The following is a 25,512-nucleotide window of genomic DNA, read 5'->3' on the forward strand; positions in this document are numbered from 1 at the left end:
ATGAAATCCCTTATTTTCCACCCGGATGAACAGTAACCTGGACCGACAGTGAGTTACTTTATCCTGGTTTTGATCCACTTTCCAAACTCCAAATTTGATGAAATTTTTACCTAACATTCTACACTCATAGGGGATTCCAAAGAGGTAACATGCATCATCATCGGAGGCCGTTTGACCCCCTAAATAATTCGCCGAAGTTGGGACTTCGACACAGTTTTTCCGTAGTGCCGGAAAAATTTGTTAAAATCCGATTCTTCCTCTTTTAACCACCTCTACAACCCTTATCCGACCCCTCTAGACTATATCCACCCTTTGTATAGCCTAATGTCATCAAAAGACTAGATAGGGATGGATATTTACCTTTTTCTTTTTGGAAATCGAGGTCTTTGCGTAGAGGGGAAGGAGATCTACGTTTTTCCCTTCAGCTGGAAGTGCAACCGGGATCCCCCTCCTCCTCGAATCCCCTTCCTCTTCTTCTTTCTTCTTCTTCTTCTTCTCCTTTTCTTTCCTTCTTTTCCTCCACGCCTGAGAACCCCCTCTCTGTAACTCTCTCTTGGTTTCATTTCCGTGAGCCACCAACCACCCCATTTAAATCACATCAAAGCACTATTCACCTTTGTTTAATATTATTAAATTCCCATTTTGCCCCTAACACTTCAACATATCTACAACTATGCCATTATCTTTTGATTCCTTCCAATTTTACCCCTTATATCAATTTTAAAGGACTATTCTATCCCTTTTTATATATAAAAAAAAAAAATTTTGGGATTATTACAGAAGAGCCTTTGATAAGTAAAGAATAAAAAGACAAGACTACAAGTATATGACAAAAGGCAATTTATTAAGTAAAATATAAGCAAAACGATAGTTTGCATATTATGAATGCTTATACAATTCCAAGTGAAAGAGGGAGCCTTAAGTTTGATGTTTATTGTTCATACCTTTCAACTTTTGGATAAACTAAATTATCAGATATTGAATTCATTCTAATTCTTTTGACTTAACTCTTAGTATGTGTAAATTAATTTGCATATACTCAGTGTTTTGTCATCATTAAAATGGGAAAGATTGTTGAGTGATTGTTGTTCTCCTATTTAATTTTGATGAGCCCAAAATACTTGAGTATATTTTATATTATACTAATGAATTCAAATGAGTGTTTCAGAAAATATATTGTTGAACATGCTAGATTGACTTAAAAAATGGTTCAGGGATTTTAAGTTCAACCTTTACTATGTTTGAAACCATTTCAATCTTCGCCCTGCATTCGAGTCGACTCCGACGATTCTCGAGTCGACTCTGGCACAAAGGCTACTAGCTGGCATGCTCTCGAGCCGACTCCCAGTCTGGGCGAGTTGACTTCTGATGGATTGGCAGAAAGCAGAATTTCTGAGTGCAGAGCGCAAGTCGACTCCGACTGAGACCAAGCTGACTCTAAGAGCAAAGACAGAGAAGAATTTTCTAAGGTATAGTGCCCGAGTCGACTCGAATTGTGGGCGAGTCGACTCGAACTGTGGGTGAGTCGACTCCTGCGAAAAGATAGAAGACCAGTTTTCAAACCAACTGATATCAAGTTGTCTCCAACTGATACTGAGTCGACTCCTGCGAAAAGATAGAAGACTCATTTTTAAGCCAACTGATACCGAGTCAACTCCAGCTATGGACAAGTCGACTCCGACAAGAATGACAGAAGAATGTTTTCTTCGGCACTGAGATCGAGTCGACTCCAACGAAGGCCGAGTCGATTCTAAGGACCAAGTCAGAGATCATGTTTTTAAAGCTTTTGATACCGAGTCGACTCCAACTATGGACTAGCCGACTCCAACAAGAAAGATAGAAAGTCAGTTTTTAATACACTGAGATCGAGTTGACTCCAATGAGGGAAGACAAAAAATCAGTTTCTCATACATTGAGACCGAGTCGACACCTGAAGGTCGCGAGCTGTCTTCCGCTTTTGGCGAGTTGACTCCTAAATGTCGCGAGCCTCTCCTAGAAGAAACACCTGGGCTGTACTATTAGAGATATAGTGAGCGAGTTGTCTCCTGAAGAACATGAGTTGTCTCCAGTTTCAGCCAAGCCATCTTCTAGTCGCGCGAGTCGACTCCAATCTCAACGGTCATACTGTCAGGCTGCACAAGTAATGTCATAACAGCTCTCTTACTCCCTCTATCAGCTATTTTTCAAAAAGAAGAGCTTTGAAAAGTATTTAAAAGGAGAGGGAAGATAAGAACAAAGTATCCATTGAAGGACATTCAAGTTTACATCTTTCCAAAAGAAAGATTAGAGCCTTTTTTTAAAAAAAAGAGGAGTAACTATACTTACATTGATTTCAGAAGTACTCCTCACATTCAAGGCTCGATTATCTGATTTTCAACCACCGGCATATTCAAGAGAGGATCCAGAAAAGAAGAAGCCACATCTTCCTTCAGCATAAAATCTGTTTGAGAGTTTCTACCTTTTTATATTGTTTATATTGTGCTGTAACTCATATATTCTGATTTTGTTTCTTGATTCAATTAGGAGATTGAATCAACGGGATTATGGTTTGTTGTTGAGACAGTGTAAAATCAACGTTGTTAAGGTTGTAGTTGGTGAGCTGAGGAAAACTAACTGGGTTGGATTGTGAGCCCGAAAAAATAATCGGCTTGGTTCTAGTTGGTGAGCCTGTGAAAACCGACCAAGTTCATTGTAATCTCATGAAAACAACAAGTTAGGTTGTGACCTTGTAAAACAACCGGGTGTAATCCTAGGGATCATAATGAACTCTCAAATGAGGCTTGGGGAGTGGACGTAGGAGTAGAGTTGGTTCCGAACCACTATAAAATTCCGTATGTTTGTGTCGTGGTTCTTTAAGCATCTTTTCCTTATTGCTTTATTAATAGGTTGATTTATCCTTTTAGATTAAAATCAAGAAAGCTTTCACACTTCTCATTAGATTACTCAAAAAAAATACCAAAGTTTTATTAGTACCTAATTCATCCCCCCTCTTGGGTTGTGACGCGCTCGCAAAATTGCTTTCGCGAAACTAATCTCCCAAGTATAGGAGAATCGCACAAGTAGTAAATTCTCGGAAGTCCGAGGTCGAATCCTCAGGGAACGAAATATATATGAGATTATTTAGTATAATTTCAGGTTAATTAATTCAATAAATTTGTGGATTAAGATGATGTTTTGATTTTCAGAAATTAAAAGCAGAGAATAATATATCAATAAACAAAGTTCTATGAAATAAAGATGGTAGGGATCTGGAATTCCCCTTGATGATATTGCATCTAAGAAATAAACTCTATGGTTCTTGATTAAAGATTAACTGTAGGATAGATCTAATCATGGTATATGTTTCATGAACATATGAACTCAATTTCTAAGCATTCATCGTGCTTTCTACGTCTACGATGAATCAAATACTAAAGCAATCCATATATCAATAATCATAATCCATTAAAGAGCTATTTACGAAATAACTACGCATGGATCAAGAACATATCAGTAAATATAAGTCATTCAAAGCAAAAGTTTAGAGTTTACTTCAAAGAGCAATACATCAAAAGTTCTTCCATCACCCTCCCTAAGAAATCAGCCACTCATTTTAAACATTAGTCCCCCTTTTCTTTCTTTTTTTTCTTTTTCTTTTCGGAAACAGGGCATCCCCTGTTTCCCTTTCTTTTTTTTTTTCCTCAATTTTTTTTCTTTTGTTTTCAAATGAGAGCTCCCAAACAGAGTATCCCCTCTCTATTTTTTCGAATGAGCACTCCCCTAAACCCTTCCCAGCCGAGAGGTATATCAAGCTAGCCTTCTCCCCCCCTTCTCGCATGCGGTGGAGACCACCATTGGCCGAGATGAATCCTCCGGAGAAGATGATGCACGCGGACGGCTGGATGAGGCTGTGGATGCGGGAAAATCGGATGCGGAAACCTAAGATCTGGGACTCAGATGATTGCGAATCCGGGAGAGGTGGATGCACGGAAAGATCCCAGTGCCTTGGATGCGGGAATCTGAGATCTGGAAGGCGGATCACGGACGCCTGCGGGATCTGGGGAAGGCTGAAGATTGTGGGGATGCTGGAATCTTGGATGTGATCACTGGATGAAGTCGGGACGCAGGGAGAAGGCTGGAAATGCGGACGAGATTGGGGCTTGGATGCGTTGGATGCTGAGATACGGGATGCTGGGACGATCGTGATCCGGAATCTGGGATGCGTGGGCTCGCGAGAGAATTGGACTCGGACGGGAGCTGGTAGCAGGGCTTTGGACTCATGGAAGAAGCGCCACAGATAGCTGGGATGAATGAATTATGAACTCCAGAAGCCTTTGAAATAAGGAAGGAGGAAGATGCGGGATGCTGGGTGGATCACGAATCCGGAAAACTGCGATCGCCTGGGGGATCTGATCGTGGATCCTAAGCATGGGAGCTGAGACGCGGATGCTTCGGGCGGACGCGTGGGATGAAGTCGTAGATGGCTGCATCGCGGAATCATTGCTTCGTAGACGGCTGGGAGGAAGCGGGGATACGGACGGATGAGGTTTGGATGCGTGAGGCGGGCTGAAGAAGATCTGGGCTCTGTTCCGCAGCTGGAAAAAAATGAATTTATATAAAATAATAATAAAAATTATAATAAGTGCTAAGGATAAAATATTTAATCATGCAAATGTTAACACCTATCATTTATCATTATTTTGCTAGCATTAGGCTAAGTTAATTGGTACTTAGATTGCACTTTTGTGCTCTCATCATACCCTCCAACTAGCTTATTGCTAGTCTCTAGCAATTCAGAGTAAACAATAACATGAGAGTGGTTGGTCCTTTGATGTTTTATTAGAACTAATTGCATAAAATTAAGATAAGTACTCACTTTCGTAGGAATCACGATTGCACTTAGCACGTGCAACAAGTCGTTAAACCCCTAGGTTACCCTAGTGGACGAGTATTATCTCGTGAGGGTTTTCAGGGATGCTACCCACAAACATCATGAATGATATGACATGACATGAGATCCTAATAAAAATGTGAAATAAATTCTAAGCTAATACACATGTAATTAATTGATATATATTTTTAAGCATGGCAACTATTAAAGCAAGGAAAAAAATGATCATGTAGTGTGCATGAAATCGTATGATTTTCTCAGAGTACTAATACCTCCACCACAACCGGGCACCGTCTGAGTTTTAGGTGCACTACTCAAGTTCACAAGTATTTTCTACAATTTGTTAGAACCTGATCCATCAAATTTTCAGAATATCACATGTTGTCTAAATTTGTCAAGAATGGTTCGCATGTAAAGAAAGAGCTATCAATCCCAACTAAACAATCCGGGTACACAGAGGTCCAACACAATGGAGTCAAACCAGTCATTACCACATGTCACTAGGTTCAGTCCGACCAACCCTATTCATGCTTATTTTTATTTTTAAACACATATGACGATTACAATAGTCCAACCCTATTAGGCTCTATAAGGCCCATGTAGCGAGCTTTCAGTCAATGACCCCCGATCTAGTTGGCTCAAGACATTAGGTGAAACACCCCTCGGACTTAATTACTCGAACCAGACTACGCCACGAGGCCAGACTTGTCATCATAAGGATTTTTTTTTTATATCATGCAAGAAAAGAGATGGTAGACTGAACCATATATATATTTTTATTATATATGTGACTGCATCGTGACTATAGGTCAACCAAGGTCGGATCATAAGGCATCTAAGTAATCTTACTGGGATATTCAACCTCTATCTTTATATGAAAACCAAATCATGAAACTTATGGTACGAACAAGGATACTCGTACTTCTTTTACGGATAAAGCTAACAAAAATGCAGTTAACAAATGTGAACTCCTGAGGCTTTCCTATTGTCACTAAGTACACGTGTGGGGATCTAATAATAGGTCTCTGATCAGTCATAGTATGCATGTGTTCCTTGCCTTAATAGTTGCACAAGCTTAATATGAAAATACACATGCATTTGCTCAGAAAAGAAAGTAATAGAATAAATCAAATGCAAAAACAAGTTTTTTTTTTTTTGCAAAATATTTTCCTCCCCCCAACTTAAACATTGCATTGTCCTCAATGTAAAAGATACAAGAAACTATATATGAGAGACAATAAAGAAAATAATATTGGAGAGAAGAAGAATACCTTGAGCTGTTGATATCCAGAAAAGAAGACCTACAAAATAAGAAGAAAACTAGAAATAAAAAAAAAAAAATAATTCTAACTAATATACACATACCTTTGCCATCATGCTCAGTCATAAGAAGATTCTCCTAAAGGAAAAGAATCCTCTTCATCTGCAAAATTCTCAAGAAAAGATTTTAATCTGTGTCCATTTATTTTAAAAATTTTTCCATCCTGTGGATTCTCAATCTCAACTGCCCCATGTGGAAAAACAGTTTTTACAATGAAAATACCTATCCATCTTGATCGCAACTTTTCGGAAAACAGATGTAAGCGAGAGTCATAACAAAGAAATTTTTGTGAAGGTTCAAAAGATTTTCTTAGAATTGATTTATCGTGCCTAATTTTCATTCGTTCTTTATAAAGTCTAACATTGTCATACGCATCCCAACGAATTTCATTCAACTCACTTAGTTGTAATTTTCTAGCTAAAACAGCATCTGACAATTCAAAGTTTAATTTTCTAATGGCCCAATACGATTTATGCTCTATTTCAACAGGTAGATGACATGTTTTTTTATAGACTAGCCGATACGGGGACATACCAAGAATAGTTTTATAAGCAGTACGGTAAGCCCACAATATGTCAGAAAGTTTTAAAGACCAGTCTTTGCGTGATGGATTCACCGTTTTCTCTAAAATTCGTTTAATTTTCCGATTGGCTAACTCTACTTGGCCACTAGTCTGCGGGTGATAAGGGGTTGCAATTCTATGGATGATACCGTACTTTCGTAATAGGATCTCAAAAGGCTTATTACAAAAATATTTTTCCCCATCACTAATTATAACCTTGGGCATCCCAAACCTAGAAAATATGTTTTCTTTAAGAAATTTTAAAACTGGTTTGTGGTCATTTGTTCGACAAGGCACAGCTTCTACCTATTTGGACACATACTCAACACCAACTAAAATGTACTCATATCAGAAAGATGGTAGAAATGGGCCCATAAAATCGATGCCCCACATGTCAAAAATTTCAATAGCAGTAATGGGTTGAAGAGGCATCATTTGCCTACGAGTTAGACTCCCAACACGTTGACATTGGTCACATGTCCTACAGAACTCGTGGGCATCTTTAAATAGTGTAGGCCAATAAAAACCACATTGTAACACCTTAACTGCCGTTTTCTTAGATGCAAAGTGACCTTCGCAAACACTGGCATGACAAAAAGAGAGTACACTTTACATCTCATGATCCGGTATGCATCTTCTAAAGATTTGATCATTGCAATACTTGCACAAATAGGGAGCATCATAATAATAACTCCTTACTTCACGCAAGAAATTATTCTTATCATTCGATCCCCAATGCTCCGGCATCCGGTTCGTGACAAGAAAGTTTACCATATCAGCATACCATGGCATAGTAGAAAGTGTAAACAATTGCTCTTCAGGGAACGAGTCCTTGATGGGCAACTGTGGCACCAAATCATGAACAACTAGCCGTGATAGATGGTCAGCAACCACATTCTCTACTCCCTTTTTATCTTTGATAGTGATGTCAAATTCTTCGAGTAGAAGTATCCATCGTATTAAGCGTGGTTTGGCCTCTTTCTTATCTAGCAAATATTTTAGCGCTGCATGGTCCGTGAAGATAACAATAGGAGCACCAAGGATATAAGAGTGAAATTTGTCTAATGCAAATACTACTGCAAGCAATTCCTTCTCGGTGGTGGTGTAATTCATTTGAGCATCGTTTAAGGTTTTGCTTGCATAGTAAATGACATATGGCTTATTATCCTTGCATTGTCCTAGGACAGCTCCTATCGCATAGTCGCTAGCATCGCACATGATCTCAAAAGGTAATGACCAATCAGGTGGTCGCACGATGGGTGCAGTGCTAAGCATAGACTTCAACTTTTCGAATGCCTCTTGACAAGTTTCAGTCCAATTGAACGGTGTATTAAGGGATAAGAGGTTACATAATGGTCGAGCTATGACACTAAAGTTCTTGATGAACCTCCTATAAAATCCGGCATGACCCAAAAATGATCTAATATCTCTAACCGTCTTGGGTGCAGGTAGCTTGGCGATTAAGTCAATCTTAGCTCTATCAACTTCCATACCTTTCGATGAAACAATATGTCCTAGGACAATTTCCTTTGGCACCATGAAGTGGCATTTCTTCCAATTCAGTATCAGATTCTTTTCTATACACCGAACTAAGACAGCTTGTAAATGTAATAAACAATCATCAAAAAAATTACCAAAAATAGAAAAATCATCCATAAACACTTTCAAAAACTTCTCGTTCATATCTTCAAAAATACTGAGCATGCATCTTTGGAATGTTGCAGGTGCATTACACAACCCGAATGGCATCCGACGGAAAGCGAATGTGCTAAAAGGACAAGTGAAGGTAGTCTTCTCTTGATTTTCTGGTGAAATCTCGATTTGGTAGTATCCGGAATAGCCGTCAAGAAAATAATAGAATTTGTGTCCTGCAACTCTTTCCAAAACTTGGTCTAGTAAGGGTAGGGGAAAGTGATCTTTCCTAGTGATCAAATTCAATTTTCGGTAGTCAACACACATGCGCCAACTCGTCGGAACGCAAGTCGGGACTAGTTCATCCTGCTCATTTTTGACTACCGTCAAACCTGACTTCTTAGGAACGACTTGAGTAGGACTTACCCACTTGCTGTCGGAAATTGGGTAAATAAAACCCACGTCAAGCAACTTGAGGACTTCTGCTTTAACCACATCTCTCATCGTAGGATTCAACCTGCGTTGCATTTGCCTTGTGGTTTTGGCATTGTCCTCCAAATATATCCGGTGCGTGCAAATTAAAGGGCTAATCCCCTTCAAGTCGGCAATAGACCACCCTAAAGCTCCTTTATGATTCTTTAGAACACCAAGTAATTTTCTTTCTTGGGCATGATCAAGATCAGATGAGATGATTATAGGAAAAGTATCCTCGGGTCCAAGAAAGGCATACTTGAGTTCCTTCGGTAAAGATTTCAACTCGAGCTTAGGTGCTTGTTCATAGGATGGTACTATCTTTGCTTCTCGAGGTGGCAACTGTTCAAATTCCTCTATTCTCGGTCTCCACCCATTGACCATCATGACATCCGAATTATCTAAAATAGGTGGGACCACATCATCAGCAGTACCTTCAGAACACCAATCTATTAAACCGTTGTCAGCCGATTCAGTAAATGTTTCTTTTAACAGATATTCTTCCGCAATGGTTTCAACCCATTCAACCTCTTTACTTTCTTCATGATCATTGGGTTGTTTGCCTATACTAAAGATGTTCAGTTCTAAGGTCATATTGCCAAAAGAAAGCTTCATGACACCATTCCTACAATTGATCAATGCATTAGAAGTTGCAAGGAATGGACGTCTTAAGATGACCGGAATCTGAGATGGTGAATTGGAAGCCGGATGTGTGTCCAGTACGATAAAGTCAACAGAAAAATAGAACTTGTCTACTTGGACCAACACATCTTCGATAATCCCTCTAGGAACCTTCACTGACCTGTCAGCTAATTGTAAGGTGATAGTTGTTGGCTTCAACTCACCCAAACCGAGTTGCTTATATACCGTATATGGTAACAAGTTCACACTCGCTCCCAAATCTAGCAATGCTCGCTCAATCCTAAAATTGCCAATGATGCACGAGATAGTTGGGCAACCTGGATCCTTATATTTAGGGAGAATGTTATGCTGTAAAATTGCACTCACATTTTCAGCCAGAAATACCTTCTTCTTGACATTTAATCGACGTTTGACAGTGCACAAATCCTTCAAAAATTTTGCATATGAAGGCACTTGTTTGATTGCATCAAGAAGAGGTACATTGATTTTTACTTGCTTAAAAAGCTCAAGAATTTCAGAGTTTGGTTCAAGCTTTTGCAAGGGCTTTAATCTTTGTAGAAATGGTGCTGGAAAAGGACATTTGATTTTTTCAGTAGATGTTGGTGCTTCAGTATCTTCGTTATCCTTTTCTTTTGTCTTTGGAGGGTCAGAATCAGGTATGACTTGTGTTTGTTCTGGGACTGGTCGGTCAATAACCTTTCCACTCGCAAAGTTATTATACTCTTCGCTTGTTCTTTATGCGAAGTTGAAGATGATGCATTGCTACCACCGTAGACTTGAGGGTTAGGTTGTGGTTGAGCTGGTAGCTTATCCTTCTCTTGAGAACTTAAAGCAGTGGTCAGCATTGTCAGTTGATTTCTTATTTCATCATTGATTTTAGCTTGACCTTGCATGAAAGATTGCAAAGTTTCTTCGAGACTGGTTTTTTGAGGGGGTGCATGTGCATAATGAGGTTGCGGAGGTGGAGGAGTTGGGTTATATACTTGTTGAGGTTGGTCATTCCTCCACCTGAAATTTGGATGGTTCTTTCATCCAGGGTTGTAAGTACCCGAAAAAAGGATTATTAAAAGATTTTTGATATGTATTCAGAACATTGGCCTGATCGTGCAAGACTTCCTTAAATGCAGGTATTGTGGGGCAATCAGTGGTGAGGTGGCCAGGCATCTCACAAATCCTACAACACTCGTTGTTATGTTCTATGGTCTTGATGGGTTCAATCCTTCTAAGTTTAATTTCCTCTACCTTCCTAGTAAGGGCTGCCATTTTAGCATGAATATCATCCTGAGTATTAAGGTTGTAAAGGCCCCCGTGTCCAATGCTAGTAGGCTTAGGCAAAGGTTTATTCACTCTATCCCCTGTATCCCATAATTGTGCAGTCTCTGCGAGAGAGTCTAAATAGTCCCAAGCCTCATCGGGTTGCCTTTCCAAAAATAGACCATTGCACATGGTCTCTATAAATTGTTTTAACTGTGGAGACAATCCTTCGTAAAAGAAACTAATGGTTCTCCATGTTTCAAACCCGTGATGAGGACAAGAGAGAAGCAATTCTTTAAATCTCTCCCAGCATTCATAAAATGTTTCATGGTCTTTTTGTTGGAAATTACTAATATGCCTTTTCAAAAAGTTAGTCCTTTGTGCGGGAAAGATTTTTTTCAAGAATTCTCTTTGCATATCATGCCATGTTCCTAACGATCTAGGTCTCAAGGAGTTCAGCCATGTTTTGGCTTTGTCCTTTAAGAAAAAAGGAAATAAGGTCAATTTAAGGACATCTTCCGATACATTTGGCACTCTAAATGTGATGCTAATTTTCTCAAAATCCTTAAGGTGAAGATAAGGGTTCTCGGATTCCATCCCACGATACTTGGGCAGCAATTGAATTACTTCTGGTTTGATTTCAAAGTGTTCTACGTTTTCAGGAATAATCATGCATGAAGGTTGACTAGTCCTAGTAGCGTGTAAGTATTGTTGAAGTGTCATAACTAGGGGTCTACCTTCATTACAATGGTGACTTCCTACATCGTCATCAGCCATCTCACAAGATCTAAGATTTTGCGAAAGAGTTTCAATAATATGATCTAAGGAATTGTCAAAAGTTTGTCGATTCAGACGCCTAGTGTTGTCCCTATTCTAACCTAGCATACAAAATTTCAGAGTTTATTTATTTATTTTTTTAATGATCACCCTTGATCTTTTCTTAAAGTTCTTATCAATTTTCAATTAGCAACAAGGGTTAATGAGATATGATGATAATAAAATTCTGATTCTAAGAAAAAAATAATTTAAACACAGAAAATTCAAAACAGACAGCAGCAAAGTTTTATATTAATTTAATGGTATTAAAAGTCTACGAATGTCAATCAGACCGTTCAGATGCAATAAACACAGGTCCTTCACCAGACGACCAAATTTGAGTCCAATCAGACGGTTAATTACTCTGATATCAGAGTTTGATGCAGACTGTGCAGGGAAAAAAAACAGCAGTAAAGATTTTTTTTTTTCAACCTAACTACTAAGGTACTAATTAAATCTAAAATTATACTAATAACTAAGCCGTTCTCCGGCAACGGCGCCAAAAACTTGTTACGCTCGCAAAATTGCTTTCGCGAAACTAATCTTCCAAGTATAGGAGAATCGCACAAGTAGTAAATTCTCGGGAGTCCGAGGTCGAATCCTCAGGGAACGAAATATATATGAAATTATTTAGTATAATTTCAGATTAATTAATTCAATAAATTTGTGGACTAAATGATATTTTGATTTTCAGAAATTAAAAGCAGAGAATAATATATCAATAAACAAAGTTCTATGAAATAAAGATGGTAGGGATCTGGAATCCCCCTTGATGATATTGCATCCAAGAAACAAACTCTATGGTTCTTGATTAAAGATTAACTGTAGGATAGATCTAATCATGGTATATGTTTCATGAACATATGAACTTAATTTCTAAGCATTCATCGTGCTTTCTACGTCTACGACGAATCAAATACTAAAGCAATCCATATATCAATAATCATAATCCATTAAAGAGCTATCTACGAAATAACTATGCATGGATCAAGAACATATCAATAAATATAAGTCATTCAAAGCAAAAGTTTAGAGTTTACTTCAAAGAGCAATACATCAAAGGTTCTTCCATCACCCTTTCTAAGAAATCAGCCACTCATTTTAAACATTAGTCCCCCTTTTCTTTCTTTTTTTTCTTTTTCTTTTCGGAAACAGGGCATCCCCTGTTTCCCTTTCTTTTTTTTTCCTTTGTTTTTTTTCTTTTGTTTTCAAATGAGAGCTCCCAAACAGAGTATCCCCTCTCTGTTTTTTCGAATGAGCACTCCCCTAAACCCTTCCCAGCCGAGAGGTATATCAAGCTAGCCTTCTCCCCCCCTTCTCGCACGCGGTGGAGACCACCATTGGCCGAGATGAATCCTCCGGAGAAGATGATGGACGCGGACGACTGGATGAGGCTGTGGATGCGGGAAAATTGGATGCGGAAACCTGAGATCTCGGACTCGGATGATTGCAAATCCGGGAGAGGTGGACGCATGGAAAGATCCCAGTGCCTTGGATGCGGGAATCTGAGATCTGGAAGGCGGATCACGGACGCCTGCGGGATCTGGGGAAGGCTGAAGATTGTGGGGATGCTGGAATCTTGGATGTGATCACTGGATGAAGTCGGGACGCAGGGAGAAGGCTGGAAATTCGGACGAGATTGGGGCTTGGACGCGTTGGATGCTGAGATACGGGATGCTGGGACGATCGTGATCCGGAATCTGGGATGCGTGGGCTCGCGGGAGAATTGGACTCGGACGGGAGCTGGTAGCAGGGCTTTGGACTCGTGGAAGAAGCGCCACGGACAGCTGGGATGAATGAATTATGAACTCCAGAAGCCTTTGAAACGAGGAAGGAGGAAGATGCGGGATGCTGGGTGGATCACGAATCCGAAAAACTGCGATCGCCTGGGGGATCTGATCGTGGATCCTGAAGCATGGGAGCTGAGACGCGGATGCTTCGGGCGAACACGTGGGATGAAGTCGTAGATGGCTGCATCGCGGAATCATTGCTTTGCAGATGGCTGGGAGGAAGCGGGGACACGGACGGATGAGGTTTGGACGCGTGAGGCGGGCTGAAGAAGAGCTGGGCTCTGTTCTGCAGCTAGGAAGAAATGAATTTATATAAAATAATGATAAAAATTATAATAAGTGCTAAGGATAAAATATTTAATCATGCAAATATTAACACCTATCATTTATCATTATTTTGCTAGCAGTAGGCTAAGTTAATTGGTAATTAGATCGCACTTTTGTGCTCTCATCAGGTTGTCTATTGGGCAACAATTGGAGTTTTTGTTCTTGTCTCTTCTAGACTACTAACTTTTTTCAGAGCTTTACTCCTCGAAATATAGCTGTTGGAAGGAGTGAAAGAGCCATTCTGACATGACTATGTAGTTTGTCAATGTGATCGTTAGGATCAGAGTCGACTGCATGACTTGGAGATGGCTTGGCTGAAATTGGAGACAACTCGCATTCTTCGAGAGACGACTCGCTCACGGCATCTTTAGAATTACGGGACAGACGTTCTTCCAGGAGACGGCTTGCGACATTCCGAAGTCGACTCGCCAAAAGCGGAAGATGGCTTGTGCCCTGTTGGTGTCGACTCGGCCTCAGTGTATTAGAAACTGACTTTCTGACTTTTCTCATTGGAGTCGACTCGCCCACAGCCGTAGTTGACTCGGCCTCAAAAGCTTTGAAAACTCAATCTCTGACTTAGTCCTCGGATTCGACTCGGCATCAACGGGAGTCGACTCAGCCTCAGTGCCGCAGAAAACACTTCTCTAACTTTTTTGTCAGAGTCGACTCACCCACAACTGGAGTCGACTCGGCATCAGTTGGCTTGAAAGCGGGTCTTCTATCTTTTCGTAGGAGTCGACTCGCCCACAGTTGGAGTCGACTCACGCACTGTGCCTCAGAAAATACTTCTCTGTCTTTGCTCTGCCTCAGTCGAGTCGATCTCAGTTGGAGTCGACTCGCACTCTGCACTCAGAAATTCTGCTCTCTACCAATCCGTTAGGAGTCGACTCGCCCAAGTTGGGAGACACCTTAAGGGCGTGCCAGATAGCAGCCTTTGTGCAAGAGTTGACTCAAGAATCCTCGAAGTCGACTCGAGTGCAGGGCAAAGACTAAAATGGTTCCAAACATTGTGAAAACTAGACTTAAAATCCCTGAACCATTTTCTAAGGCATTCTAACACATTTAATAATATATTCCCTGAAACACTTATTTGAATTCATTAGTATAATCTAAAATATACTCAAGTGTTTTGGGCTCATCAAAATCAAATAAGGGAACAACAATCACTCAACAATCTCCTTCTTTTTGATGATGACAAAACACTGAGTGTATGCAACTTAATTTACACATACTAAGAATTGAGTCAAAGGAATTAAAATGATTTCAATGTCTGATAATTTGGTTTATCCAAAAGTTGAAAGGTATGAACAATAAATTTTAAACTTAAGGCTCCCCCTTTTACTTGAAATTGTATAAGCATTCATAATATGCAATCAATTATTTTGCTTATACACACTTAATGAATTGCTTTTATACATATACTTGTACTCTTTTCACTACAAGAAAATACACTTTCAGCGACCACTTTCAGCGACTACATGAATTGTGGTCGCGGCAAATAAGGCTATTTGCGACCAACATCCTTATTAGTTACTGAATGATTGTCCTACACCAACGAAATGGATATTTGGTCGCGGAAAAGCAAAACCAAGTTGGCGGGGTGGAGGTAAAAGTTTGGCGACTAACGTTTGGTCGCGGATAATAAGGCTATCTGCGACCACCATCCTTGTTAGTTACGGAATAATTATCCTACACTGACGAACTGCATATTTGGTCGCGGAAAAGCAAAACCAAGTTGGCGGGTGGCGGTAAAACTTTGGGCGACTAACGTTTGGTCACGGAAAAGAAGGCTATCTGCGACCAACATCCTTGTTAGTGACGGAATAAATATCCTACACCGACGAAATGCATATTTAGTCGCGGAAAAGCAAAACTAAGTTGGCACGAGTCCAATATTTCGCGCGGGCTGGAGGTAAAACTAACGATGTTGTGCTAGCCCCTGTAAAATGCTAATTTCTAAGTTCAAAAAAAGAAAAAACTGCTTATTTTCAAACGGTGCTATTTGACATCTTAATTCACTTAGGCATGCATATTCTTGTCTCTTCGGCTAAATCTCAATCCCACAACTTTTCTTCATACTTAAATTCTTTTTATTATTATTATTATTATATAATTTTAAAAGCTCGAGCTCGATGCTTGACTCCTTATCAAATAAATATATGGATCGACAGGATACGCGACATGCGGATGTGGCAGGAACGAAAATTTGCTTAAAAATATATAGAATTCTTGGACATCCTACGGGCAGGATCGAAAATCCGCTCCGAAATAAATTTGCACGCATCCTTTTTAGTTACTGAATGATTGTTTTACATCAATTAAATGCATATTTGATCGTAGAAAATCAAAACCAAGTTGGCGCGAGTCCAGTATTTCGCGCGGGCTAGAGGTAAAAATTTTGGCGACTAAATTTTGGTTCCTAAAGGTTCATCTGTAGCGACTAATCCAATTTAGTCGCGAAAAGTATGAATGCAGGGAACCAAATAAAAAAAAACCTAATTCCATTCTTCTCCTTTTCACCCGCACGTCGCCTTCATCCCGCCTTCACCCTGCCTTCACCCGCACGTCTGCACGTCGGCATCGCCCGTTCGCCGGTTCGCCCGTTCGGTCATCCCTTCGGCGTCGGAGTCCCAAGGTACGTTCTCTTCTCGATTTTAATTTAGCAGAGGCCGGGAGGGAGAGGGAGAGGGAGAGGGAGAGGTGGCCGGAGGTCGTCGGGAAATTAGGAGGCCAGCCGGGAGAGGATTTGATAAGCTGGGAGAGAAACAGAGGCCGGGAGGGAGAGGGAGAGGGAGAGGTGGCCGGGGGTCGTCGGGGGTCGTCGGGAACCAGTGGAGGCGAGCCGAGAGAAGAAGAAACCCTTTTATTTTGCAGAGGCCGGGAGGGAGAGGGAGAGGGAGAGGGAGCGGTGGCCGGGGGTTCTCCTCCTTCGCCGCCGCCGCATCCACCGCGGAGGGCTTCTCCTCCTTCGCCGCCACCGGGGAGGAGATTTGGGGCGAGGTCCTTTTCTTGGGCCGGCAGGGAGAGAGAGCGAGGAGGGATTTGGGGACGGTGGTTTTGTTTTGGGTGGAGAGAAGCAGAGGATGTTTTGGTCTTGGTTTTCCTTCCCTCACGTTACTCCGATCCAGCTGGGCCATCGGGAAGAAAGATAGGGGGATTGGAGATGGACTTCTCAGAGGGTGGAGATTTTTTTAATTTTTTATTCCCATTTCTATTTGGGTTGAATGGTTGCCGTGCTGTGGTATCGAATGGGAGATGGGAGATGGGAGATGGAATTTTTTTAAAACTAAATATATTTTCATGCTCCTATTCAAGAATTATATTAAACTGAAGAGGCTTTTTTATCTTTGTTAGATTCATGCATCTTTGTTGAAATAGTATACTTGACAGCTATCTATTTTCATATCATTTTCTATTTTGTACTTATTAAAATTTATTATTATTATAATAATAAAAAAAGAAAATGTCTCATTCACTGAATTTGTCTTAGGCCTCCAAATGTATTGGGCCGTCTCTGATTTTCTGCTGCAACTTTTTTTTGCAGGATACAAAAATAAATTTATAAACTAATCAATCTAACTTGATGAAGTACTTTGTAGGTCAGTCAAAATGGACAAGAGTTGGATGACAATAAAAAATAGAATGAAGAGTAAAGAGGATAGAGAAGGGGTGAAGTCCTTTATTGAATTTGCGGTGGCAAATTTAGGCTCAGCAAATGATATTTGGTGTCCTTGTGTCGAGTGCATGAATGACAAAAAACAAAGCATTCAAGTTGTCAAGATTCATTTAATGTTGAAAGGAATCTCGCCAGTCTGTTAGGGGTGTATATTAGGAGAATGTGTCCAATTAAGGGCATACCGACGTGGCGGCATGTAGACGAGGCTACTCAATCTGCTATCATACAATCTGTCCTTGTAATTATTTATTGCATAATATTTTTTTACATACTTGTAATAGTTGCATTGATCATACTACATAATGATTTTACTTACGTTTTTAGGACAAGTTCAAAATCTTGGATGATTATCATGGCAATCTAGTAGCTCAGCAAGCTGTCCACAGGAAATGCTACAATATTCACAGAAATTGGAGGCACAATATGAAATTGCATTACAAGCATGTTAAGAACGTCTTACATGTGGATCCTTATAGTCATCCATACGAACATGTGACTCAAGAGGATTGGCGCCACTTAATTGATGATGTGTGGAAAAGCAAAGAACACAAGGTAACTTACAAATTTAGTGCTTCAGAGTTTATAAGTAAAATATTTGATCATAATGTTTTCTTTAGATTTTTAATTTGTATTTTTTTTGAAGGTGAGATCAAAAGCTGGCAAAAAGAATAGGAAAAAGCTGGAGTACAATCATTGTTCAGGATCTCGGTCATTTGTTGCAACAATGACTATACAGGTAATAAATTTTTGAGTATGTACTGGCTATATTTTTAATGAATTGCCTGTGAAACAGTCTATGGGATAGTTTTGGCTATTGTAAAATAGATAATTTGCTGCAAGTAGATTTTTTATTCTAGTTTGCTGTATGTATATTTTTGGAATCATTTATGCAAGTAGATCTGACAGTTATTCTATTTTTTTATTATATAGTGGCTATATGCTAATCTAAATTACACTTTGCAGCCGGAGTTTAATGGTTCTGAAAATCTTGAATTTCCAGAATTCTATAAGAAAACTCATACCAAGAAGAACAAAGAGTAGATTGATCCTATTTGCGCCGTGAAACATGTAGGTATCTAAAATCTCAATAATAATTTAAATCACTTTATGCTTTTGCAAAATTATATATACATTTAATTCTGTTGTTACCTTTGCATTGACAGTCAAAGATGTTGAGCTTGCGAGAAGAATTTTCCCAATCCGGTGTGCAATTAACATCAGAGGAGATGTCTAGGCAGGCACTTGGAAAAAGGAAGAGATACATTCTTGGATTTGGGGATGGGCCGAAGCCCTCTTCATCTTCTTCCACACCTAGTCGTGTGTCACAAGACCATGTTGGGGAGTTACAGAAACTTAAAGCTGAGATGGAGGAGATGAAGATGGAGCGTGAGGAGCTGCGGAGGCAATTGGAACAGGAGAGGAGAGAGCGTGAGGAGGAAAAGAAAGAGCGATAGGAAGAACAGAAGCAAATTGCACATCTTACAAGTTTGGTGACAGAGTTCTTAAAGGAAAAGACTCAAATGCATAAGTCGTCTATCCATCATGATGGGGCCATGTCATCAACTGGTGGCACAAATACTCGTTGGTATGTATTCTCATTTATATTACGTAGGTTATTTAGAGATTTGGACCAAATTAAGCGAAATATCATTGTGAACTTATACTTGAATTTTAGTTTATTATTTTTCACATGTGGTTATTGATTGTGTATTCTTTTTTGCTTTCTCAGATACATGGTGGAGTTATGAGCATGTGAATCTAGTTTTTGGTACATGGATAGCTTTTGTTCAGATGGTCATGGTGGAGTTGTCTACAAGCAGAAATCAGTTTTTTGTTTATTCATATTTTTATCTACATGATGGTTGTTTGGATGAATTGCAAGATCAGATATTTTGGGATTTTTAATTTACATTTTGATGTGTTTGGTGATGATTATCACCTTAACATATGGTATGGATGAAACATTTTGATGAATGGTTAATAGGTTTGCTTGACTTTAGACTTATAGATGATGATATTTATAATGAATGATTATGGATTCTCCAACATTGTGTATACTTCTATTTCGATGAGCAAATGTATTGTGCAATATGGATAATGGATAGGCTGTGTTGGTTGTACAGGATTTGGAACGAGCCCAAAAATAAATATTAAGCTTATAATTTGAATTATTAATTAAATACAGGTTAATACTTTCTGCCACCAAAAAATGTTTGTTGCCAATGCATTCCAATACATTCTACGACCAAACTATTGGTGGGGGAAGATAGACATTCAGTGACCATATTTTTGGTAGCGGAAGACAAACATTCCACGACCAACTATTTGGTCGGCGTGGGAATTAGCGACAACAAATTTGGTCGCTGAAAAGTTGCTTCGGCAACCAAACGTTGGTCGTTGTTGGTGTACCTTAGGTGACCACACAATATTGGTCGCCAAAACCTTTCAGTGACTAGGGTTCGGCGACGAAGCGTATTCTAGTCGCGAAAAGGTTTCGGCGACCAAATATGGTTATTCGGCGACTCGAATCTTAGTCGCTGAATATGTATTTTCTTGTAGTGTTTCTCTATAGGGTTTCAATTTTCTTCGATTCTTTTCATTCTTTACTATTAAAAGCTTGTCAATCTGAATTTATGCTTTAATTCATCATTCATTCAATATATCAGAGCTAGATTCAGTCAATGCATTAGAGCTACAATCATCCAATGTATCAGAGCATAACAATTTTTAAGTTTTAATTAATGCATGACCCCAATGTTTTTATTCATCTCCACATACTTAATTCTTCTCTTAATTCTTACTTTTTCATTGCATAATTCGTCTCCCCCTTTTTGTCATCAGCAAAAAGAAGAATGATAGAAATGTAGTGCATAAGGGAAAACAAAAATTGAGTTGCTCAAAAGAAAATTTCATTGCATTATATATGTATTACAGAAGAGTTGTAATGTATAACAAAAAGATTACATTGAGTACAAGTACATCAATAGCAAAAATACATCAAAATTTAGGTCAATTTAGTACATAATCACAATCACTCCGAAGATGAATCAAAGGAGGTCTCATGATGGTGAGTGGAGCAGCATCCTCTGGTGGGTGGTCTAGATGAAGATGAATGACCACTAAGCTAACGCTCCAAAACAAGTGTGATATGCTCCAAAAAAGTAATCATGGAGAAAAACTTGTTCTTCTAAAGTTGGTGAAGATCACTCATGGAATTTATGATCTGCTCAGTTGATCTTTCTATTCTACCTCTGAGCAGTGCATCCTCTTTGGAAAACTCTGAGATATCTATCCGGCTATCTAACTCAGTGAGCCTCCGATGAATGCTTTGAAGCTCCTCCACCAAAGCTCTCTCCTGAGCAATCTGTCTCTCCTGTAGCTAAGAGATTTGCTCAGATAATCTTGTGAATTCAGCTTGGTTTCTTGAAGCCACTTCATCTGCAACTCTGCTCACTGAACTCCTTATCAGATCTTCATTCAATTTGAAAGAAGTAGAAGCAGAAGCAGTGGATGGTGGTGGAGCACAGGTAGATGAAGATAGGATTTGTGTGGAATCAGAGGGAATATTAGTGGGAGCAGAAGGCATCTCTAAGGAGGTAGGGGGAATATCAGGATGTGGATTAGAAGGGGAAGCAGCAGGGTCTATGGGTCTCCTAATCCAAGCACCCTCGACCCGATGAAAATCCATCCTATGAAGGGTTCTCTCGTCTACGAAATCCATAAAATGGAGTAGGCGAGAGGACTCCCCCTCAAAAATAGGTACCCTAAACTCCCTAAAAATTAAGGTGAAGACCATCCCGTAAGGGAGACTGGTCCTAGCTTTGTTGAGGGCTTCACAAATATGAAGAAAGACGAGTTGAGAGAGGTTTAGAGGAAGCTCCTTAATGATGTAATACATAACAACAAGGTCTCTCTCAGAGATGAAGTCGAAACGACCAGTTTTGAAAAAAAATGACTCTATCAATGATGCTTAGAAGGAGCCGCGTCTCAGCGTTTAACTGATTGGCGGACACCTCCTCTAGAGGACTCTCAGATTCTCTATCTAGAATGGTCCTAAGAGCCTCAACCCTATTAGAATGTGATGAAGGAGAGGCACCTACATTAGGAAGGCTCAAGAGTCTTATTTTTCATGATTTCACTCAATCTAAGGCTGACTATTCTCTATTCACAATGAAGAATGGTTGCTCTTACACAGCTATACTAGTTTATGTTGATGACATAATCATTGCTGACAATGATATATTCTACATCAATCAATTCAATAAAACTCTGGATCTGCAATTTCAACTTAAGGATCTAGGAACTCTTTGGTCTTGAAGTGGGCAGAAGCTCAAAAGAAATTTCTATTTCTCAGCAGAAATATGCTCTAGAGGTATTGAATGATGTTGGGTATCTTGGTGTAAGAGCTGCAAAATGTTCCATGTTGAATGAAGGAGATCCCATTCCTGATCCTACGGTCTACATAAGGCTTGTAGGAAGGTTACTTTACCTCACTATAGCAAGACCTGAGTCAACTTACTATGTACAAGTCTTAAGTCAGTTCCTAGACTCTCCCAAGCAGCCTCATCTTGATGCAATTTATCATGTCTTAAGATTTCTAAAGGCTACACTAGGACAAGGATTGTTTTTTTCTTCTAACTTTGAGCTACATTTGAAGGCATTTTATGATGCGGATTGGGGAGCATATTCTAACACTCGACATTCTATCACAAGCTTTTGTATCTTTCTTGGAAATTCACTTATATCATGGAAATCAAAGAAACAACACACTATATCACGTTATTCAGCAGAAGCAAAGTACCGGTCCATGGCATCCACTTGCTGTGAGCTCACTTGGTTGATAAGCCTTCTTAATGATCTCAATGTTTCACACACAAGAGCAGCTTTGTTATTTTGTGACAATAAAGCAGCACTACATATCGCTGCTAATCCAGTGTTTCATGAGAGGACCAAACACATCGAAATTGACTGCCACATTATGAGAGCCAAAATTTAGTCCGAAATGATTAGAACTTTGCATGATACCGGCACTATGCAGCTTGCTGACTAAAAGTCATGGAGTTGCTAGATTCCATACTTTACTTCGCAAGATGGGTGTTCACAATTTGCACACTCCATCTTGAGAGAGAGTGTTAACATTCAGATATTCAGATGAATACTAAGTTTCATAGTTAGTTCATTTAGTTGGTTTAGTTAGTTTGGTCAGTTAGCTTATCCCAAAATTTGTTAAGGTGGTTATTCCTTCTATTATTTAGTTAACAGTTAGCTCCATTCAGTTAAAGTATATATGTATAAATACACACTAAGTTCATTAATGGAATACACAAGAAAAAAAAAGGAGTTCCTTGCTCAAATATCCTTGTTCTCTGTTCTGAATTTCTTTCATCTTCTCTTTCACCATTCGAAATTCTTCAAGCTTGATTTGTCGCTGTGACTCCAAATAGCGACCATGGCTTTGTTCTTTGGCTTTCTCTGGGTTTTCTTCAATAGTGGGCAGTCCACTCTGAAATGTCTTAATTTCTTATAGTCATAGCACACCAACGGCTTCTCTTTATCTTTCTCTTTGCTCGGCTCTCCTTTAGCCAAAGGTCTTCTTTCTTGCCATTTTTTTCTTATAAACTTTCTGAACTTCCTTGTTATTAAAGCCATCTCCTCATCACCTTCTGCAGCGTTAGATTTCTTGCTCTTATCTTCTTCTTGAGCATTTGATTTGAGAGTGATGGTTCTTCTTTTCTTTGATTCCTCTTCTTTAAGGTTTTGCCTTATAGATAACTCGTGAGTTATCAGCAAACCCAACATTCTTCTAGAGGGATAGCATTGAGTTTCTTTGCTTCTTGAATGGCAATAACCTTTGCCTCCCATGTTCTCGACAAAGGCCTAAAAATCTTTCTCACTAATTCAATGTTAGAATATAATTTACCAAGACAATTAAGACTATTAATAAAATTTGTAAAATGGGCGAACATATTAGAAATAGACTCATTGGACTCCATTTTAAATGGTTCATAATTATGTACAAGCATATTAATTTTAGACTCCTTAATTTGGTTAGTGCCTTCTGAGTCATTTCCAACCTATCCCAAATTTCTTTAGCAAAGGAGCAAGAATAAATGTGGTTAAATTCATTAGTATCTAAGGAGCAATATAAAACATTTATGGCTTTAGCATTCAGTTGTGCTATCTTCTTATCTATTTCATCCTAATCTTCTTCGAGTTTAGAAAGAGACACACCATCAATGACTTTCGTAGGTATGTGAGGACCATTTACTATGCCATTCCACATGTCATAGTCAAGTTGATGCGGAACAGGATCAATGCATGCGATCTAAAAATTTCTTTTTTTAATTAGATTTCAGCAATCCAATTCATAAACTATTAGCAAACTCAAATCTAACAGCTATCAGATGATTATATTAAAATTGAATTGACTGAAAGAAACTACCGACGATTGATCAGTTCCTTTAATAATTTTTAAAGAAGGATCGGTGTTGATTAGGAAATCAACACGTGATTAGGGCACGTTGATCTACTTTTAATTTCCTGTGTTAAGCATAAAAAATTGGGAACTTAAACTGAACCCAATAACGACTTACTCAGAATTTTGGTGGAAGGATCATACGGACACGATGCTTGAGAAAGGTCCTGAAAGAGGGAGGCAAGTCCAGGGTCCTGGTTCGCTAACGGGACGTCCTTCGTTGAGATGGATGGAGGAAACCGACAGGATCTGAAACAGAAGACCTGGGTTAATTGAGGTGGTAGGATGTAAGGGAAAAAAAGGATAATCTATTTAAAGGATAAATAATCCGGACGACGAATCGTCGGATCGGGAAGGAGTCCGGAAGAGAGAACGGGGAGCCAGATGATGAGCGCCGCCTGCACTGGAGGAAATCGCGGAAGTCAGGGGAGGCCGCGTTCACTTAGAAGAGAAAGATTTTAGAGAAGGAAGGAAGGTAGGTTCTTGGGTTTGGAAACCAAACTCTCTCAGGCAATTTGTCAAACAGTTTCTGTGCTTCATTCATAATATCAAGCCCTTTTTATAGGCATTACAAGGACTCATTCTTGATTTTTACATCATTCATTCGGGATTCAATTCCTAGATTACTCTTTGGTTTTCAAAGCACAGTTGGCAGCGTTGCATGGGAGAACTTAGTGGGGATGGGTGACTTGCTGGAAGTGCCTCGGAAAGGGGAAGAGTAGTCCTTGGAATCAGCTTGCTTGGGAGTTCTTTGATGTTGGAACCTTGGAAATCTTTGGAAAGAGGTGGACCTGTGGGCAGTTTCCAAGAGATCGCAGGATGGCATCGGAAAGGAAGAAGATCAGGAAACTTCCTTCAGCTGGTTTGCTGCTTCGGGAGGAGGTGAGCCACGATGGAGACTTTGAGGAAGTGGAGAACTTGCTGATGGAGAACCGGTGGATGCCTTGGAAAGGAGGAAACGGCTGCTGGCTTCTTCGATTGGGATTTCAAAGAAGAAGTGGCTGGGAAGAGCCGGCTGTGGGGAGGAATCAATGCTTTGAAGTGTTGGGAAGAACCACCTGTGGGAAGAATACCTTGGGAAGAAGCCGGTTGCACATCTTGTGATGGGATTTCAATGAAGACGTGGCTGACTATGGGAAGAGCCACCTGGGGAGAAGACTGGAGCTTGAAATGCCTTGAGAAGAAGCCTCCTTGGAACCGGTTGTGTGGGAAGATGAGTACGGTGCTTTGGAAAAAACAGGGGAGCTGATGGTTGTTTTGAGAAGGAACCGGTTGGGAAGATGACCGGTTCCTCTTTTTTTTTTTTTTTTTTCGGGAATCAACTTCATATGTAGACTTGGACTTTTGGACTTGACTCAAATTGGGTGATTGGACTGACATGCACTGATGGAACTGACTTAAATAAATAACTAGAAAAAAAAAAAACTGGACGACTCAAGAAATGTGGACTAGCAGTCAAGCCAAAGTGATGCTGGCTCATTGGTGTCCCCACCAATTCTCCCGGACTGGAGAAAATTCAACTCCGTTGAAGGAAGTTGTGTCTGGCTCTGATAGTGCTCAAGAATGTCTGGATCAATCTGTTGCAGTTCCTCTCGGGTTATCCATGTGTCATCAGACTCTGGCCGACCATGCCAACGAACTAGGTATCTCTGGTAGCCTTTCCTCCTAGTAGAAAT

The 25,512-nt window shown here is 39.7% G+C and overlaps 1 protein-coding gene, 1 long non-coding RNA gene and 1 other non-coding gene across 3 annotated transcripts; 2 read left to right on the plus strand and 1 right to left on the minus strand.

Moving 5' to 3' along the window:
• The first annotated feature begins 11,014 nt into the window (after positions 1-11,014).
• On the plus strand, positions 11,015-11,124 carry LOC149768524 (small nucleolar RNA R71). The gene has a single exon (XR_016398596.1). It is a non-coding gene; the product is annotated as a small nucleolar RNA R71 (small nucleolar RNA).
• Positions 11,125-16,316: 5,192 nt separating this feature from the next.
• LOC120106369 (uncharacterized) lies at positions 16,317-19,813 on the plus strand. Its single transcript, XM_089930481.1, has 5 exons — positions 16,317-17,599; positions 17,686-17,913; positions 18,005-18,097; positions 18,325-18,429; positions 18,525-19,813. Exons 1-4 carry the CDS (start codon positions 17,522-17,524, stop codon positions 18,400-18,402), a joined length of 477 nt encoding a protein of 158 aa, XP_089786607.1. The 5' UTR covers positions 16,317-17,521; the 3' UTR covers positions 18,403-18,429; positions 18,525-19,813.
• A 1,564-nt stretch (positions 19,814-21,377) lies between these two features.
• Positions 21,378-25,169, minus strand: LOC149768525 (uncharacterized). Its single transcript, XR_016407001.1, has 2 exons — positions 24,910-25,169; positions 21,378-24,085 (listed from the first exon to the last, which is right to left on the minus strand). It is a non-coding gene; the product is annotated as an uncharacterized LOC149768525 (long non-coding RNA).
• Positions 25,170-25,512: the final 343 nt, after the last annotated feature.

This window comes from Phoenix dactylifera, chromosome 1 (genome assembly GCF_051530095.1).
Source record: "Phoenix dactylifera cultivar Ajwa chromosome 1, Ajwa_hap1_PhDact_Kaust_v1.1, whole genome shotgun sequence".
NCBI classification, from domain to species: Eukaryota; Viridiplantae; Streptophyta; class Magnoliopsida; order Arecales; family Arecaceae; genus Phoenix; species Phoenix dactylifera.

Excerpts from the sequence above, each read along its gene's own strand:
- LOC120106369 (XM_089930481.1), top strand. The coding sequence starts at position 17,522 with ATGTGTCCAATTAAGGGCATACCGACGTGGCGGCATGTAGACGAGGCT. Across the intron at positions 17,914-18,004 it reads GGAAAAGCAAAGAACACAAG|GTGAGATCAAAAGCTGGCAA; the intron begins GTAACTTACAAA and ends TTTTTTTTGAAG. Across the intron at positions 18,098-18,324 it reads TTGCAACAATGACTATACAG|CCGGAGTTTAATGGTTCTGA; the intron begins GTAATAAATTTT and ends TACACTTTGCAG.